The 17,265-nt window shown below is 42.4% G+C and overlaps 1 protein-coding gene across 4 annotated transcripts in view; it reads left to right on the forward strand.

The window, feature by feature from the left end:
* cep112 (centrosomal protein 112) overlaps window positions 1–17,265 on the forward strand; it is a 145,306-nt gene that overhangs the window by 51,185 nt on the left and 76,856 nt on the right. For all 4 annotated transcript variants that reach the window (XM_080905363.1, XM_080905365.1, XM_080905362.1 and 1 more), the window contains 8 exons: window positions 3,765–3,864; window positions 4,301–4,419; window positions 6,591–6,734; window positions 13,665–13,819; window positions 14,108–14,237; window positions 14,349–14,441; window positions 14,571–14,630; window positions 15,867–15,946. In XM_080905363.1, the coding sequence (XP_080761489.1) occupies window positions 3,765–3,864; window positions 4,301–4,419; window positions 6,591–6,734; window positions 13,665–13,819; window positions 14,108–14,237; window positions 14,349–14,441; window positions 14,571–14,630; window positions 15,867–15,946 (881 nt within the window). The remainder of the gene's footprint in view (window positions 1–3,764; window positions 3,865–4,300; window positions 4,420–6,590; window positions 6,735–13,664; window positions 13,820–14,107; window positions 14,238–14,348; window positions 14,442–14,570; window positions 14,631–15,866; window positions 15,947–17,265) is intronic.

The raw sequence follows: 17,265 nt of genomic DNA on the forward strand, positions 1-17,265 counted from the left end.
TTCTGACGATGCTGTCTGTGTTGAGCGCTCAGTGAATCTGCGTTGGACTACTCCGCCTAGGCTGCACTGTCGAGCGCAGATCCACTAAGCGCTCAACACAGACAGCATCGTCAGAAGGAAGAGCGCAGGGCAAGCCAGCGAGACAGAAGTTAAGCTCTCCTTGCAACATGGCAAATTGAACCTCCCCCACCCTCATTCAGATCTGGCGTTTGGAATTATTTTGGTTTTCATGTGAGGCATGACCCTGAAGGTAAGCGAGTCATGGACTAAAGTAAAACAGTATGTTGGATGTGCCACGCAATGCTCAATTACATGGGTGGGAACTAGTGTGTTAGCGCAGTTAGCTCGTTAACGTGTTGGTCGTCTAGCCTCAGGCACGGGCGATCAGGGGTAGCTCGTTAACGGAGATTTGCTGTGTTGTGGCGTTAACGTCATTTCAACGAGATTAACGCTGACAGCACTAGTGGGAACACAACGAATATGACTGCACGTTTACGCCGACATCATCTTAGTGCAAAGACAAGTGGAAGCAGACAAAAACAACAAGCATGCTACAAACTTTACCCGAGTCATTTAGACAGCCGTTAGCACATGATTCTCCTTATGGGGACCTGATATGTTTAATATTGTGGCGAGCTTAGACAAGGTGGAGACGGAGGTGTCGTTTGGTCTTGCTTCCCGTGAGCTAGCCAGGGAGCACAGCCGTTTATTGACATCTGCAGAAGAACACTGCTGCTAGCTAACTGCTCAGCGCGGCAACCGCACAGCAACAACAACAACACACAGGGCGCCTTCTGACCCCGGAAAGACACACCGTCGCAGCGAGAGGGCGTCACCCGTCACTATGGCAACATAAACAAAACATAACTGTACAAACAGAACCCCGAACAGCCCTGACCCGCTACATAGTATTTATTTAGTATTTAGTATTTATTTATTTATTGTCATTGTCAAGAACAATGAAATTGCGTTTGGGGCTTCCATACAACCCCAAAAAAAGAAGAAAATAATAAATACCCCTTAAAACCCAAGTGTACATATTTAACCCAGTGTGACTCCAATGCAATAAGACAATCCTTAGCAATAATGTTCGTAGAAATTCAGACAAAGACCTGAGAAACATGACAAAATACAACAATGCAACCCATTCAATATTATTGTACTGTGAGATATGATATCAGATATGATAGTTATCTATTTAAGAAAGAGGGGGGGGGCAGGAGGGGGAAGAGAATAAAGATATGATGCACCAATGCAGACCAGTTCATTGCTATTAAGAAGTTGGATATGGTTATTGTCCGTGAGAGGGGGGCAGAGAGTTCAGGAGCCTCACAGCCTGTGGATACAGGCTGTTGGCCAGTCTGGATGTTCTGGCCTGTATAGACCTGTACCTTCTCCCTGAGGGCAGCAGATGGAAAAGGTGGCGCGCAGGGTGATGTTGGTCCCGCAGGATACTGTGCACCCTCCTCAGACAGCGAGTGGGGAAGATATTACTGATCTCTGGCAGACTTGTTCCAATAATTCTGCCAGCTTCTTTCACCACCCGCTGGAGTGCTTGCTGATCGGCCTTGGTGCAGCTGGGGAACCACACTAGAAATCCATACGTCAGAACGCTGCTGATGGCACAGTTGTAGAAGTTCAACATCAGAGATCTGGGAATGTGTGTACATAGTCCCTACCTAAGGGGTCAGTCGTCCCCGACGACCCCATTACCCCACACAAAGTCCTGCAAATGTCCAGGCGCCTTCTTTTGCTGCACCGGCCTGTCACGACCGGCGGGGGAAAAGTCACTCGGGTCAGAACATGGGGTGCCACCATCATCCCACTTCTGACACCAATGTGGCGAGCTCAGACAAGGAGGAGACGGAGGTGTCGTTTGGTCTTGCTTCCTGTGAGCTAGCCAGGGAGCACAGCCGTTTATTGACATCTGCAGAAGAACACTGCCGCTAGCTAACTGCTCAGCGCGGCAACCGCACAGCAACAACAACAACAACAACACACAGGGCGCCCTCTGACCCCGGAAGGACACACCGTCGCAGCGAGAGGGCGTCACCCGTCACTATGGCAACATGAACAAAACATAACTGTACAAACAGAACCCCGAACAGCCCTGACCCGCTACAATATGCTGCTGAGAATATAGCCCAGAAGAAGCGTATAGTATAGCTTTTATTTTGGAAAGAGCCATTTCTCTGTAATAAACTCTCTTTTCCAAACATGAGTGATTCCTCAATCAGATACAGGGCTCGCAAAATCGCTAGCCCGACATCCCGGGGCTAGCGATTTTTCCAGTCGGGCTACCAAAATCGATCTCTGCCCTGCCCGTTGGGCTATTGTAGGAAGGAAAAATATATGTCAATGCTTTTGCATTCTTTCGGAAATGTAGCTGGGTAATTATGTCATTGGCATCGATGAGCCACTGTCAATATGTGACATATTGAAATCGCGTTTGAATTTGCGCTTGTTTTTTGCTTTCACTTTGCAATCGCGCGAACTGTGTATAGAGAGCGACAGCACTGATTGGTGAGTGATGATAATTTGCGCACCAATTCCTCTGACATCGTCTTATCAATCGTTAGCTTACTATGCAAACATGACAAGTGAAATCTCCCGCAGCAAGCTTAAACATATGAGAGGTTGATCGCACAGAGAATTGCTGACCGTTGTGTGTGTGTGTGTGTGTGTGTGTGTGTGTGTGTGTGTGTGTGTGTGTGTGTGTGTGTGTGTGTGTGTGTGTGTGTGTGTGTGTGTGTGTGTAAAAGCAGCAGGATATACATTTTAGTTCTGCTGAGCCAAATAAGACAGGTCAGGGTGAAGAAGTGACAGCCAAAGAAAAGCTTACCACAAAACGGAAAAGTTATGACAAATCAGACTATAAGGCAAAAAGAAAGTGCAGCTTTATGGTTTCATGGACAAAAGAATTTCTGTGGCTGCAATATGAGAGCTAAATAACCAGGGCTGCACATAAGTGGTCCGCAGGTGCGCATTCGCTGTCAAAATAAAATAAAAAAACGCGCACAAGATAAGAAGTTGCAACGCGTGTTTGCATACATAAGATTTTCTGGAGGAGGACAGACATTTGTTTAGAACTCTTAAAGATGTCGAAGAAGCTCCTTTAAGCAATTACTTTGGTGTTCCTCCACCTCCAAAGAAATGTCAGAAGGAGTCCGAACCACAAAAGAAGCGCGTATTCTCGGAAAAGTGGTTGCAGGAGGTGAGCTGGCTTCAAACAAATGATGAACGCACAGAGATGTGGTGCGGAATGTGCCGTGAAAATCCCACTCTAGCGGACAAAAACAGTGCTTTTTATATGGACGCAAACGCGCGTTGCAACTTCTTGACTTGTGCGCGTCTTTTATTTTGACAGCGAATGCGGACCACTTATGTGCACCCGTGTAAATAACATAATGTTCTGCCGGGTGTGTTGTTGGTTTTCTCTCGATTTCTGAGTCGACAAGCGCCTTTGTTACTGGGACCAGTATACATGAGCTCACAAAGCAAGAAACTCTGCACAAAAAAAACAAAACTTCTTTAATGTTGCTGGTTGTCAAAAACTCCAGGGTCTCTGCGCTGTCTTTCAGTGTGGGCGGTTGCATTTTCCTTTTTTATATCTGGGTCACATAGTGCTTACTTAAATTTAGACTTTGTGAACTTTGCATGCGAAAACTTTAATAGCTTTAGCTTTGCTATGACAGATGCCATTTTCTTGGCAGTAAGAGAAAAACAGCCGAATACACTTTCAGTGTCTCCCTCTCCATCTGTAGATTCTGGACCGAAAAAATGGTGAGATTGAGGAGATGAAGAGCCTTCACCGGACCAAGCAGAAAGAATCAGAGGAGACGATCCGTAAGCTGGAGAAGAAAGGTGAGAGGTCACATGATTGCGGGGTTAACATGAAGGATGTTTGTACTTGTGTCTCTGCCACTCGGAGTAAAAAGCCTAAAAAGATGCAATTCCACAAAGGATTGCACTGGTGTAGAGTGACACTCTCCAGCTGTGCTGCTCAATCTAAAATTCAGTCACCTTATGTGTCTTTTTATACTTGATATCCTTCTTTTTGGTCTTGTTCCTTTCTTTTCTCACGTGTCTGCTTTAAGAGTGTCCGATGATAAAACTGCGTCGCACAGAAGAAATAGTAGCCATTCAAATAGAAACAAAATCTTTACTGTCATTGATTTCCTGACAGCACATCAGTCGAGCACAAGTGTGCGTGCATGTCTGTTCATGTGTCCATCTGTTCATACCCTGAGGCAGGGCCTGACTGCTCTTTTGTGTGTTTTGTGTCTGCGCTTACCCGCAGTTCAAAGCGTGCTGCGAGAATCCCAGGTCATCTGCGAGAGCAAAGAGAAGCAGATTGCAGAGTTGAAGAAGATGTCGGATCAGAGCGCCGACTCTTTAAAAAACGAGTGGGAGAAGAAGGTATGAGGATAAGTTGAAGGGCTTAGAAATTCTACAGGCCAACGCCGTGTAAGCAGCCCTGAGCCAGAGGAAGACTGTTTGTTAGCATGAGACAAGCAGACTTTGCTTTAAGCAGCCAGGCTGTACCTCATTCCTTCATGTGGTGCTTAAGTTAGTGTGGGTTTTTTCACTGCTGAAAAATTAATGCTCTGTGCCCTAGGTAAATTGTCTTTTCACTCCTACAGCTCCAGCTAGCTCAGCTGTGGGGGCTCAATAAGATGCTAATGAAATTTACACTCATCTCTTCAGGGTCGCTCAGCATGTGCTAAATGATGTTATAGAAACATTTTTTTTTCTCTCAGATCACATAAAAAAATGTGAATTATGTTTAACCCTGTTCAAAAAGAGATACTGCACATCTAAAGAAGCAGACGGTACTAACTCCACTTTTTGGAAGTATGCACTCACTGTCACTGTATTAGGTACACCTGTTCAACTTCATGAACATGGTCCATCATAGACATGGTCAAGACGGCCTGCTGAGTTCAAACTGAGCATCAGAATGGGGAGTAAAGGTGATTTAAGTGACTTTAAACAGCATGGTTGTTGGTGGCAGACGGTGCCAGGGCTGATCTGAGTATTTCAGAAACTGTTGATCTACATTTCCCACGCAACGATTTCTAGTGTTTACAGAGAATACATGAGGCCAGAGCTCAAAGGAAAATGGCCATACTTGTATTATTAATATTTCTAGCTGCTGGTAGTTAGAGCTGTTCGATATAATGATATATATCGGATGACGATATAAAAACGTCTATTGTTTCATTTTACGCTATCGTTTGTTTCGTGGTGTCGCAAAATAAACTGTTTACGGCAATATTTTTTCATAGTTTTGATGGTCACTGTAGTGGCTATATTAATTTCTTAAAGTTCTCTCTTTCTCTTATATTTAATATAACCACACTACGGACGGACAAGCGCCTGTTTTTATGCGTTGTCGTTAGCAACAACAACGGTAACACCATCGCGTGTCCGCTTGTTTATGTTCCACATAAACCTTTCACAATAAAGTTCAAGATCCTGTTGAGACTTTTCAAAATGAACTGAATCACATGAAAGAGCAGATTATTTACGGATGAGAAGCAAAAAAGAGCCGCCAGGTGCTAATAAATAAACCTTAGACTCAAACGTTAGAACAGGCTTTTCCCCGCAGCACGCCGTGTAATAAATACTCACAAAGAATACGGCGGCCGTTACAACTTACAGTATGTCTAAAAATGTATAGTTTCATGCATCGGTTAAAACACTCGACTCCAGGTACACGACGCGCAGCTCGAAACACTTCCCGCAAGTCGAGCTGCTCGAGATTCACAGAATTTACAGAAAATGTTACATTTTTGTGATTTATATCGTTATCGGGATGATAGAATTCTTATATCGGGATATGAGATTTTGGTCATATCGCACAGCCCTACCGGTAGTGGTGTAACTGGACAATGACAGTGGGATTCCCATTACAGATAAATCTTCAACAACTGTGTGATGCTATCATGTCAGCATGGACCAAAATCTGAGTAGTGTTTTCAGCACTTCATTGAATCTATGCCATTAAGAATCAAAGCAGTTCTAAAGGCAAAGGTGGGGCCAACTCATTATTAGCAAGGTATACCTAATAAAGTGGCTGTTGAGTGTATGTATGTAACATTACAAGGTGTGACGTAAATGTCATTTTGTAACTGTTACCCAGAAGCCCAAAAGTTTCAGTCACTATATACTTTATAAACAAAGAAAGTATGGCATGAAGGTCTGGTGGAAGTCTGAAGCTAAAAGCCCATTTGACTGTGAGATATGAGATTTCTTCATCAGTCCACAAGTCCTTCAACAAGTCCTTCATCGAGTGTTTTTAATATAATGAATTGGTTAGACAGATTGGTATCTGTCCAGGTTGTACCCTGCCTCTCGCCCATAGACAGCTGGGATACGCTCCAGGCCTGCCGCGACCCTTAAAAGGATAAATGGCAGAGAATGGATGGAATTGATTTAAAAAAAAGAGTATTATGGGGTCTCTGATTGCTGAAAAGTGTTTTTATACTTTTAAAAATTAAAAGAGAAACGATTGATCAGTCATCAATGACTGGAATCGCGGCGAGGAACATCTGTGACTGACATGTAGATGTTTCATGCCCTTGCAGCTGCATGCTGCCGTGACAGAGATGGAGCAGGAGAAGTTTGAATTGCAGAAGAAACACACACAGAATATCCAGGAACTGCTGGAGGACACCAACATCCGACTGGCTAAGATGGAGTCTGACTATAATGCACAGTCACAAGCAACTGTGAGTACAGAAACAGGCATGTGTGAGTCTGGATGTGTGTGTATGTGTCAGCTTTACTGCATTAATACAGCAGCAAAGATTAATCTTACTAATATTGTTAGCTGTTTTTTTTTCTGGCTTTCTGTTAATCTGTGTACTATGTGCACAAACAGTATGTTGATGAAACACGTGGGTGTTACTCACCCATAGTTGCTGTGTTACTCTTATTAAACTGTATGCAATGACACCCAGTTCAATACTACACATGCTTGGATGTCTGATCACAGCAGCTCATCAGTCAAGTGTGCGACACTGCCTCGTATCTTCTTTCTACTTTTATAGTTAAGCAACCATTTCATGTTTTATTCCTGAAATGCATGTGTCACATTTTATAACACTGTTGACATGAGATGCGTAAGATGCTACAGTAGCTCAGATTGATATAGACGACTTCATCATCATTTTATTTATTTATTTAAGTCATCTTTTTACAAGTTAAATGAAAGGAAAAACAACACCATCTGCCTCTGGCTGTAGATTTGAGGTGTTGAGGATCAATTGCTCTGCACACTTTCAGACAAAAAATAATTTTCTGGAGCAGCTTCTTTGAAATGTTGTGTTAGCACTCAGTCTGTTGGTGTTTTTTGTTGCAGCTGCTGTGTGTTGTGTCTGCTGAGACCAATGATGTGATTTTCTGACATTGAATTATTAATCTCCACACCCTGATTTATGTTGGACCTTGTGTTGCTGCACATACCAAAGTAGCAGATGTGCTGGAAGACTCCTACTTAACCAGTGGTCCCGTGGATTTACAGATGCAGTGTTGTGCAAAGGTTTTGAGCCACAAATATGTATTGTAACGTGCAAACATAAATGAATATACGGTATATAGGACAAAAACAGAGCTTGTACAATTCTAACAAGACTGAAAGACAATATTTGGGATGAGCACCTGTGTTCTTCACCACAGCCTGAACTATCTAAAGCAGCTTTCCTGTCATTTCTTTAAGTTGTCTTCAGGAATAGTTCTCCAGGCTTCTTGAAGGACAGTCAAAGCTCTTTTTCGCATGTTGGCTGCCTTTTTTGTTCTCTGTCAAGATGATTGCACACTGCTTCAATAATGTTGAGGTCCAGGCTCTGGAGAAAGCTCAGTGGTTTTCAATTTAGATATCCCTTTACTGCATTGGCAGTGTATTTGGTGTCACTGTCATAACAAAAAAAAGGAAGTTGTTGCCAATCATATAATATTGTATGATGGATCAAAATCTGACTGTACTTTTCTTGATTCATATTTACATCAGATTTGACAAGATCCCCAACACTAGGGCTGAAATACAGAATCTACACCATGTTTTACATATGGCTGTGAAAACCTCTCTCCTGACCTTGTCCATACATACTTATAACTGATTTTTATTTATTTTTTATTTTTATTTTTATGGCTTCATCACTCCACAAGACCTGTTACTACTGATTTTCAGACACTTTTCTGGAATTTGGCAAATCTCAGCCATTTCTGTCTGTCTCCCTTCCTTCAGAATAGCTTTTTGTCAGCCACCCTTTCACAGAGACCACTTCTGATGAAGGTTCAGTTAACAGTAGATGGATAAGATGAAGGGTCAGATACATCTCTCAGGTCCTTTGTCAGGTCTTGGCTGACATGACTTTCAGATACCGTTCACCTGCTTTGGACAGTTTTTAAGGCCTGACACTTCTTTTGTCCACTGCTTGTCCAGTTTCCTCTTTTTTTCCCACTAACTAAAGAAATGGAAACAAATGGTGTGACTGGCAGCAAGTAAATAAAGGACCTAAAGATACTGTTGTTCTTTTGCTAAGTTGTCAGTTATGTGTAGACGCGACACTGGATCATCCATTGAGTTAGGTGCTTTTTTTTTTAATACTTTAATGATTTGTAGGTCAGTGTTAAGTGACTTTAAGAACCAGAAAAAAAAACATTCCTCCAAAAATGGGTCAGGAATGGCGACTGCACTGAAAATAAGCATCAGATGCCAAAGAAATACTTTAAAAGGCCAGTGTGATGGGCTGAGTTGGGTAGGAGGAGTCCTAGGAATTATTAGAAAAATAGGGTTTCCATTTATTTAACCCTAAAAATTATATTTACAAAAGTAATAAATGTTGAGCTCATAAAAGAGGTCAAAGAAACAAAACTTAACTCAGGCAAAGAACTGCAAACTTAACAAACCAAACAACTGCCCAAACAAACATAACTGACCTAAACAGGAAATGACACACAAGGGTATATATGATGGCTGATCACATCACTATGACACACGAGGGGTAACTAAACAAAACACAATCATAAACCACAAAAACCATGCAGTACAGGCTAGTTTGTTAATAAACTAAATACCAAAGAAGAACATCAAAACCACTGAACCCTAAACTCAAATATCTAATCAAATATAAAAACTTTCCAAACCAATCAATAAACTTATTGGAAACTAAAGTGTGTTATTGTGTTCAAATGAAGAAATGAAAATACACAAAAGTTACCGACTTTAGAGTGTGGCCATGGGTTTGGGCATGCAAGCAGGCTTCTTGGAAGCAAAATGCGAAGAAAGGAGGAGTGGCTCAAGACTTGCACAGTAGTGTAAAACTCACATGATGAGCATATAAAACACAACATATTTAGTATTTTATTCTGGGTTAACTTAGTCACATTTTTGTGTCCATCAGTTACACAGTGAGTGTTTGTGTAAATCGACTTTAACTACCTGACTTGTCGTGTTTTCCCTTACTTTTTTTATTATTTATTTTTGTATGCACATGTTTGTTCCATCTGTCTGTGATCACGACTTATACTTAAGATAGTGTGAGCAGCTTTCAGAGATTCATCCTAAAGAGCAGCAGGGGATGCAAGTGTTCAAACGCTTAGTGTAGGCAGATTATTTTCTATGCTCAGCACCACCTTTCACTGGAACAAACAGGATTCTCTGCGACTAGATTTACTTCTGCTAAAAAGTCTTTCCTCAGTTAGTTCTAAATGTATACATCTGTCGCATGGCTAATCAGGGGGGAAAAAAGGGACCCACAACACTCAGTGGCTGAAATGAAAGGAGACATTCTCTAACCTCTGGCCAAGAATGACTCTCATATCTTGTGCCTGTCATCTTTAAAAAGGTCTTTGATCCAAGTATGTATTAAATCTTACCCATTGCCATGATTGTGCTTGAAGATGTGCGTGCACACATGCGTACACACCTCCCAAAGCTGCACTTTCTTTGAAGTCTTATGAAAGGACTTTGGTTTAAGTGGGACTATGCACATTTCATTAGCTGGGACCATCAACACCAGAGGCCAGTTGAATGCACGTGTTTCATAAATACAGTTTCTATCAGTATCAGTGTTCATGTGTTGCCATACACACACGCTGCCTCTGGCCTTAGTCTGTCAACAGGGCCACATTTAAGAGGCTGCAAATACTGAATGGTTCATGGTTGATTTACCCCCCCCCCCCCCCCCCCCATTTAAAAAAAAAAAAAAAAAAAAAAGGCCAGACAAGGTCCAAGAAATTGGGGGGAAAGGCCCCTTGTCACTGTAACAGCTGCTGTCCTCCTGTAGTGTTGGGCTATTCACAAACACACGCTGAGGATATGTGTTGAAGGTAGTCTTTATCTCAGGTGAGTTGGTACAGCACCTTTTTGTCAGCGATTGCTGTCTCTGTGCTTGATCCTTTAGAGCTGGAGTTGCCTCATTTTGCCCCATGTTGACTTTCTTGAGTCTTTCAATATCCAGATGAATCTTCCTTTCAGTCCATACTCCTCATTAAATAGAAGTGAGCTCCAGTAATGCTGAACATGTGCTTTTGTGCAGCAAATCACATTGTAGTTGTTTGTGGTCAGTGCTACTCCTCTACTAAATACACTGCTCGAAGAAATCAGAGTAACACTTTTTGATCTGATGCAGGATCACCATGCACTAGTTGTGCATTTGGCTGTTGTGGGTGTCACTGCTGGTAAATGGACTGATTCTTATATAGCACTTTTCTACTCAACTGTAGTGCTCACAGCACTTTATACAACATGCATCAGTCACACATTTATACAAGCACTTTTTCCTATGCTTTTCCTACCTGTGCTTTCTATCGAACAATCAAAGACAATGGTCCAAATTGAGTCCACGATGCCAGTGAACGCTCTTGGTGAACCCCAAGAGCATATCTCGGATACTTTGGCATGCAGACTGTAGCAGCCAGAGATCGAACCACCAACCTTCCAGTTAGTAGATGACCTGCTCTACCTCCTGAGCACCAGCCACCAATACTAGAGGTAGACAATGCTTGGACCATACGGAGGTTACAGTGGTAGTCCAACATCTTTCAATCTTCTGTACCTAGGCCTGTGCTTGTTACGGCACACATGTGCCATTGCCAGGAAGTTCTATGTCTCCCCGGCATGGAGGCAATTCCAGGAGAAAGACAGTTACTCTAGGGTAGCTGGACAGGGTCATAGAAGTTCCTTAATCTATCAGGAGGACCGGTATCTGCTACCTTTGTACAAAGACGAACAGGGTGAACACTGCCACACCAAACAATCAGAAGCAGGCTTCATGAAATTGGCCTGAGAGCCAGAGATCCTTTTATGGGCCCTAGGCTGACTGCCTGGCACCAGTTAACCTAACATTAATGTGTTTGGAAACCACTGCACCACTGTGCCGAAGAGATGTAGATCCTAAGTTTATATCCAGGACACAATATGAAAAGTTTGCTCACATCACACGCAACACAAGCAATCCAGGACAACCTCAAGTCGATGATTCATTCCCTTCAAATACAGCAGACTGGATGCAGCTTAATAACAAATGAAATAAAGACTGTTCATCTGCCCACCGCTGCCTTGTGGAGTTTCTCTCCAACAGAAGTATCACAAAAAGATACTTCGGATGTTGTTTTTGGCTCTTATCTCTGCGCAGGGCAGAACAGGTAGAAGTGACTGAGTAGGTGTTTGAAAATAAAGACAAGCTGCTATCTGCACCAGCCAAGCTTTTAACAGTAGTCCGTGCACGTCCAAACCAAGTAAAGATAGAGATGCATTTGTAGCAGTGCCACATTGTCTCCACTGCTGATATTCCACTGATTGAATGGGCTTTTCCTATATATAGGATATAATTAGTAACACTGTTTTAGACAAATACAGAATAACTGGTTTCTGAAGATGGCACTAATCCTTTTAAAAAAACATTTGCTGGACACTTATTCCTCAAGCTTACTATTTCCCCCTTACTCTATCCTCTTCCTTTAATAGTGTTTGCTTATTCTATATATGTATTATAGTGATGTTTTTATGAGGACTTTTGTAAGTCTAACCAAATTCTATTATTAGAATTTGAAGCACAATATGCGTGGCCTCAGGAGACGAGCGATGATACAGGCTGCCTTCCAGTTGCTGGCTGTAGTTCAGATACAAATATTGTGAAAGGTCGTCCATCACTTTTTATGACTTTTTTTGTCACAGCTTACATGTTTTGTTTTGTTTTCCCCCCCTCTTCAAAGGCTTAATCATTTCAAAATCTTCGAAGAGGAGCGTAGCTCATAATCTAGTTTAGTCTGCACTTCACACAAAGTCATTCTCCTTCTAAAACACCTAATTAGGGGACATATTTTGGCCCCACTGAGGGTCCAGGTGTGCCGAGTCAGGCTTCAGTATGGAGACGTGTCTTCTCATCTCCTGCCAGAAAGCTAAGTGTCAGCATGCGTCCCAGCACAACACAGACTCCTTGTTCCTTTTCTTAACGGCCTACACTGCTAACACAAAGACAAAGGTCTCTCTCAGCAGCCTTGCCGGGCGCAGCTCGCATACTCTTTTCAAACGCACCATTCCCCGCCTTTCCCGTCACTCCACCTTCAGTCATCGCAATCTTCTGTCATCATCTAGATCAACTAGCACGCTCCGTCTTTAATCAGCGCCCCGTCATCGCCTTTATCGGCCCGCCTACACTGCATTCCACGCTGTCATGTGTACATACACACACACGAAGACACATATGTGCATGTTGATGGACAGTAGGCAGGGAAGGGAAGTTCTTTTTAATCAAAACAGTGTAGGAAGAAGCTGTCTGTTTAGGCTGGACTTTGATCATTGTCTTCTGAAAGTCTGAATCTTGATCAAGTTTTTGACAGTGGAAAAGAGACTGAAATACCTCAACGCTGTCATTGTGTATGCTGGAGTCATTTGATCTGATGCAGGATCACCATGTTCAGATATTTAAATCGATGAAGTTATAGGCTTTTTATGATGCCCTATGTTGATGTACCAGCACTTTACTGCCACCAGCGTTAAATGTCAGTAATTTAAGAGATGTGGCTAGACTTTGAAATTGCCAGTAATATCAGGCAATTTTCACACACTGACCCATCTAACAACTGATTATTGTCTGTTACTGGAATTGTAGAAAGAAAATGCGGCCTGTGCAGTTTGCTATTATGGAAGCATTCATTAACTTTTACATTTTCAGCTGGTATCACTATGAGTTTATTCTTATGTCTCAATTTGGGTAATAAGTTTAAACAGTAGCCAGAATGTAACAGAGGAACAACAGCTGACTAGAAACATGTGCATCTGAGTTGTTTTTTTTTGTTTGTTTTTAACTTGAGTCTTCGTATGCTTACATGACAGTAAAGTTTATCTCGTCTTTTCTCTTACAAAGGGGTCTTCTAAAAGTTTGCCATGTGGAGCAGGGAAGGATTTTCAGCTACAAATTTTATTAGCATGTAATAGTATTACACATTTTTGGAGTAATTATCATTTATTGTCAATGAGTGAAGTGAGAGGATCATTCAGCTGCACTGTTAGCCACATGTTAGCTTCGATACGTTCATATCAGTGACCTGATTTCTGTGGAGCATGCGATCCTCTGACTTATGCTCATTTTCCCGTGCTGACGCCCTTGGCGGTTCAAGCTGTTTGATTTCGTAACAACTTGTGTGTCCAGGAGCAAACGATGAGAGAGCTCGAGCTCCGGGTGAAACAGCAGTCAGCAGAAGGGGAGAAGGGCAACACGCTGCGTCAGAAAGTGACACAGGAGAAGGCTGAGCTGGAGATCCACATTGCATCTATCAGCACTGAACTCCAGGAGGCCAACAGACGGTATGAACCTGTTTGGCGTGTGGTATAGGGGTGGATTGAAAGATAAAGAGGAGAAGAGTAGCTAGTGCTAATATTGAAAGCTTTTCAACACTAACCAGCTTTTCATGACTAGGTTTTACTGCCATGTGCTTTTTAATTTAAATGTCTTCTTCACATCTTAAGAAAGCTTTATGTAATCTATTGCTAGTGTGCAGCGGATGGACAGTAAAAATGGTGTATGAATAGAAACGGATCTGTATGTGTGAAACTCTTTCGTGAAGTCTGAGTCAAGCTGTTAGCTTTTCACAGGATTATGATCCTGCAGAAGGAGAAGGAGGAGCTGAGCGAGCAGCATGAGCAGGCCACGCAGAAGCTCCAAGTCAAGTACGAGACCGACTTGAGCCACTTGCACCATGAGCATGCTCTCTCCGCTGCTAAGGTTCACATTACCACAACACACTCACACGTATCTCCCTCGGCCTGCTAAATTTTGCTGCTGACTGATTAATAACACACAACTTTTAGCAAATCTCTCCACTCTCTTTTGCAGGCCTCTGAGGTGATGGCAGATTTAGAGAAAACTGTGGCTCAGATCAAACAGCAGCTCGAGGACAGTGAACATCGAAGACACCAACAAGTCAGGGTATGATATGATTCGGGTGGCGACGCTCATTTTAAACCTCTGTTTCGTCACTGCAACAATACGAGCTTTAAAAGTGCTTGTCATTAGCAGCTCTCTCTGACCTATTGATTCGACTCTGCTTCCTTTCAGGATCAAGAGATGAAATTTCAGCAGGAAAAAGATGAACTGCTGATCAGCTGTGAGAAAAAGGTAGTGTGTTCCTGTTCCATAAGGAAAAATCCATCTGCCAAGCTCAGTAACCTCCTGTCATTATATCAAAACCACCCCTGAACAAAGTGATTAGTGGAGATCAAAGCTTGGAGCCGCATGTTCCTCATGGTTCTCTGCTCTTGTAAAATCCTAAAAGCCTCAGTTAACAGGTAGATGTTAGGCTGGCGCAAAGGAAGGCAGGATGGTAAGTTGGTAATTTAGAACAAGAATTATTAAGTTGTAAAAATAAGAAACAAGTTAGAAGCAAATTGAAATAAACATTTTTTTTTTGGGGGGGGGGGGGGGGGGTGTCTGTCTGAAGTATGCACTGTCTCTGTACCCAGGCCTGTGCTTGATTACCCCCTCTCCTTTGAGAGACCCCTTTTAAAGCCATAGAGCAGCCATAAAGCATAAAGTACAAAGGCTATTGTTAATGATCTGAGCTGGACCAGACTAGGCCAGGCCAGACTTCATAGGTAAAGATCAGGTTTAAGCTCCACACTGCAGCTGGGTCATCTTCAAAGTGCCACATCTTGGTGGCAGGCTGGCATACACATCTGGCTGCCTGTGAGTGATACACCTGCAAAAACTTAGCAGGCATGTGTGTTCTTTATTTGGGGTCAAGGAGGATTTAAATTAAGCTTCCCTCAGTGGATTGCTTTTGATGTGTGTGTGTGTGTGTGTGTGTGTGTGTGTGTGTGTGTGTGTGTGTGTGTGTGTGTGTGTGTGTATGTGTGTGTGTGTGTGTGTGTGTGTGTGTGTGTGTGTGTATTTCTTTCTTTTTTTGCCCTCGTAATCCACCTGTATTTTTTTTTCCCTACCTTTTCCTCTTCTTTGTTTGCTTCACGAGGTGACGGGGGAATGAAAGACAGACAAGTCCGTTGTTCATTTTCCTTTTTGTTTACTCTGGAAAGATTCCTCGCTCCGCTCCCGAGGAGTGCTAAAGGATACACAAGAAGGAGACTGTGGTATGGTATCTGGACATGAGAAGGTCCCATATGGCTGCCATAGATTCAGATTGAGAGGCCCTCTAAGGCAGGCGGGATGGGCTCAGCTACTTTTGATGGGGTGATAGAAGAGATGAGACCAGATGCACAAGGTCACAGGCAGAAGAGTTTCCTTGAGTGATGTTTGATGGTGTCTGCTTTTGCACTCACTCGCACCTCTCTCTCTGTTCCTCCTATACTCTCATCCTCGCTCCCTCTTCCTCTCTCTCTCCCTCTCTATCTGTCTAAGGTTTTGGCACTTCAAACTGAGGCAGAGAAGGAAAAGGCAGAGGCTAAAAGGAAGATAGCCAAACTGGAAGAAGCACTCAGGTATGATGGGAAAAGGCTAAACAGAGAGTTGTGTTGAATTAAAGACGTTTCATGGGTAATTACATCCTGGGTCTATGCTTTAGACTCCATTGATAATTATTTAGTCTGTTTAAGATACTTCATCAGCATTTCAGCATCAGATGTCTTTCCAAAATCCAACAGAATGAGGAGTAAAAGGACGATCAGGCAGATTTTCAGGCACAAACACAATACCAACCCAGTCATATTCTGACGTTGTCACATTGCCGTTGTGGCAGGTACATGGAGAGTCACGGTGCATTATCACTATCTGTACTGAAACCGGCAGCAAAGTTTCCAACATGTCTAATGTTAGCAAGCATGATTTTTTTTTTTTTTTAAGAGTCATTAATTTCACAGATTTGGGCCTCGATTTTGTGGCTCCAGACTTTATTAAAAGGAGTTGTTTATGTCTACTGACTTTGAGTCTTTGATCATAAAAACAGCGTGTATGAATTCTGTTTTAAGGCGGAGTTTGGCTTTAACAAGTCAACCCTTGCGCGCTCTCTTTGATCTCTTCTCATAACTGAAACTAGTACTGAGTTGAGAGCCTTGAAAGTCTCAGAGCTTCACATGTGACTGGTGTTTGCGATGACTTGATGAAAACTGGCAAATCTAATCCTATTGTATAAACCGAGTAGTCTCTATAGTAATGAAAGCTGATAAACAAAACTGTCGACTTTGACACAATCATACGGCTGATATTTAATGGACGAGAAACAGCCTGGGTATTGGTTAATATTAAAGAGTGTTATGGGGTGATGCACATTGAGTCAAGAAAATTAAAAAACATGAACGCTACACTGATCAATATTTGATATCAACAATTGATAAAATGGCAAAGTAATGACGTGCGGTGAATCCACCAACAGTTCTTGTTTAATTCACTTTTCCTCAGCCTCCACTCAGCTTACTACCATCATTCAGCAATTTGTTTCAATTCAGTCTCATGATTCTCATCAGTCCTGTTTCCAGATGCAGCATACAGCTGTTTTGAATAAACTAAAAAGCCATATATTTCCCACAGGAGTAAGTGAGGGTGGCCTGTAACACAGTATTTAACAATAAATATGCTCTTTTTAAGTCAGTGAGATACCCATCATTGCTCAATTGTGAAATCTGTTAAAGTAACCATATTCTGTCATTTATATACATGATTGCTTCACTCAGACATACTCATACGATTAATGAACATTGTCAGTGTCACTCTAGTGAAGGGTAAATACACTTTTGGATTGTTTAGTTCTCTCCATCTTTGTCGCCAGAAGGAAGACCTATGCGTATGTGCGCCCTCAACCCTT

This window comes from Rhamphochromis sp. 'chilingali' (genome assembly GCF_963969265.1).
Source record: "Rhamphochromis sp. 'chilingali' genome assembly, chromosome: 15".
NCBI lineage: Eukaryota > Metazoa > Chordata > Actinopteri > Cichliformes > Cichlidae > Rhamphochromis > Rhamphochromis sp. 'chilingali'.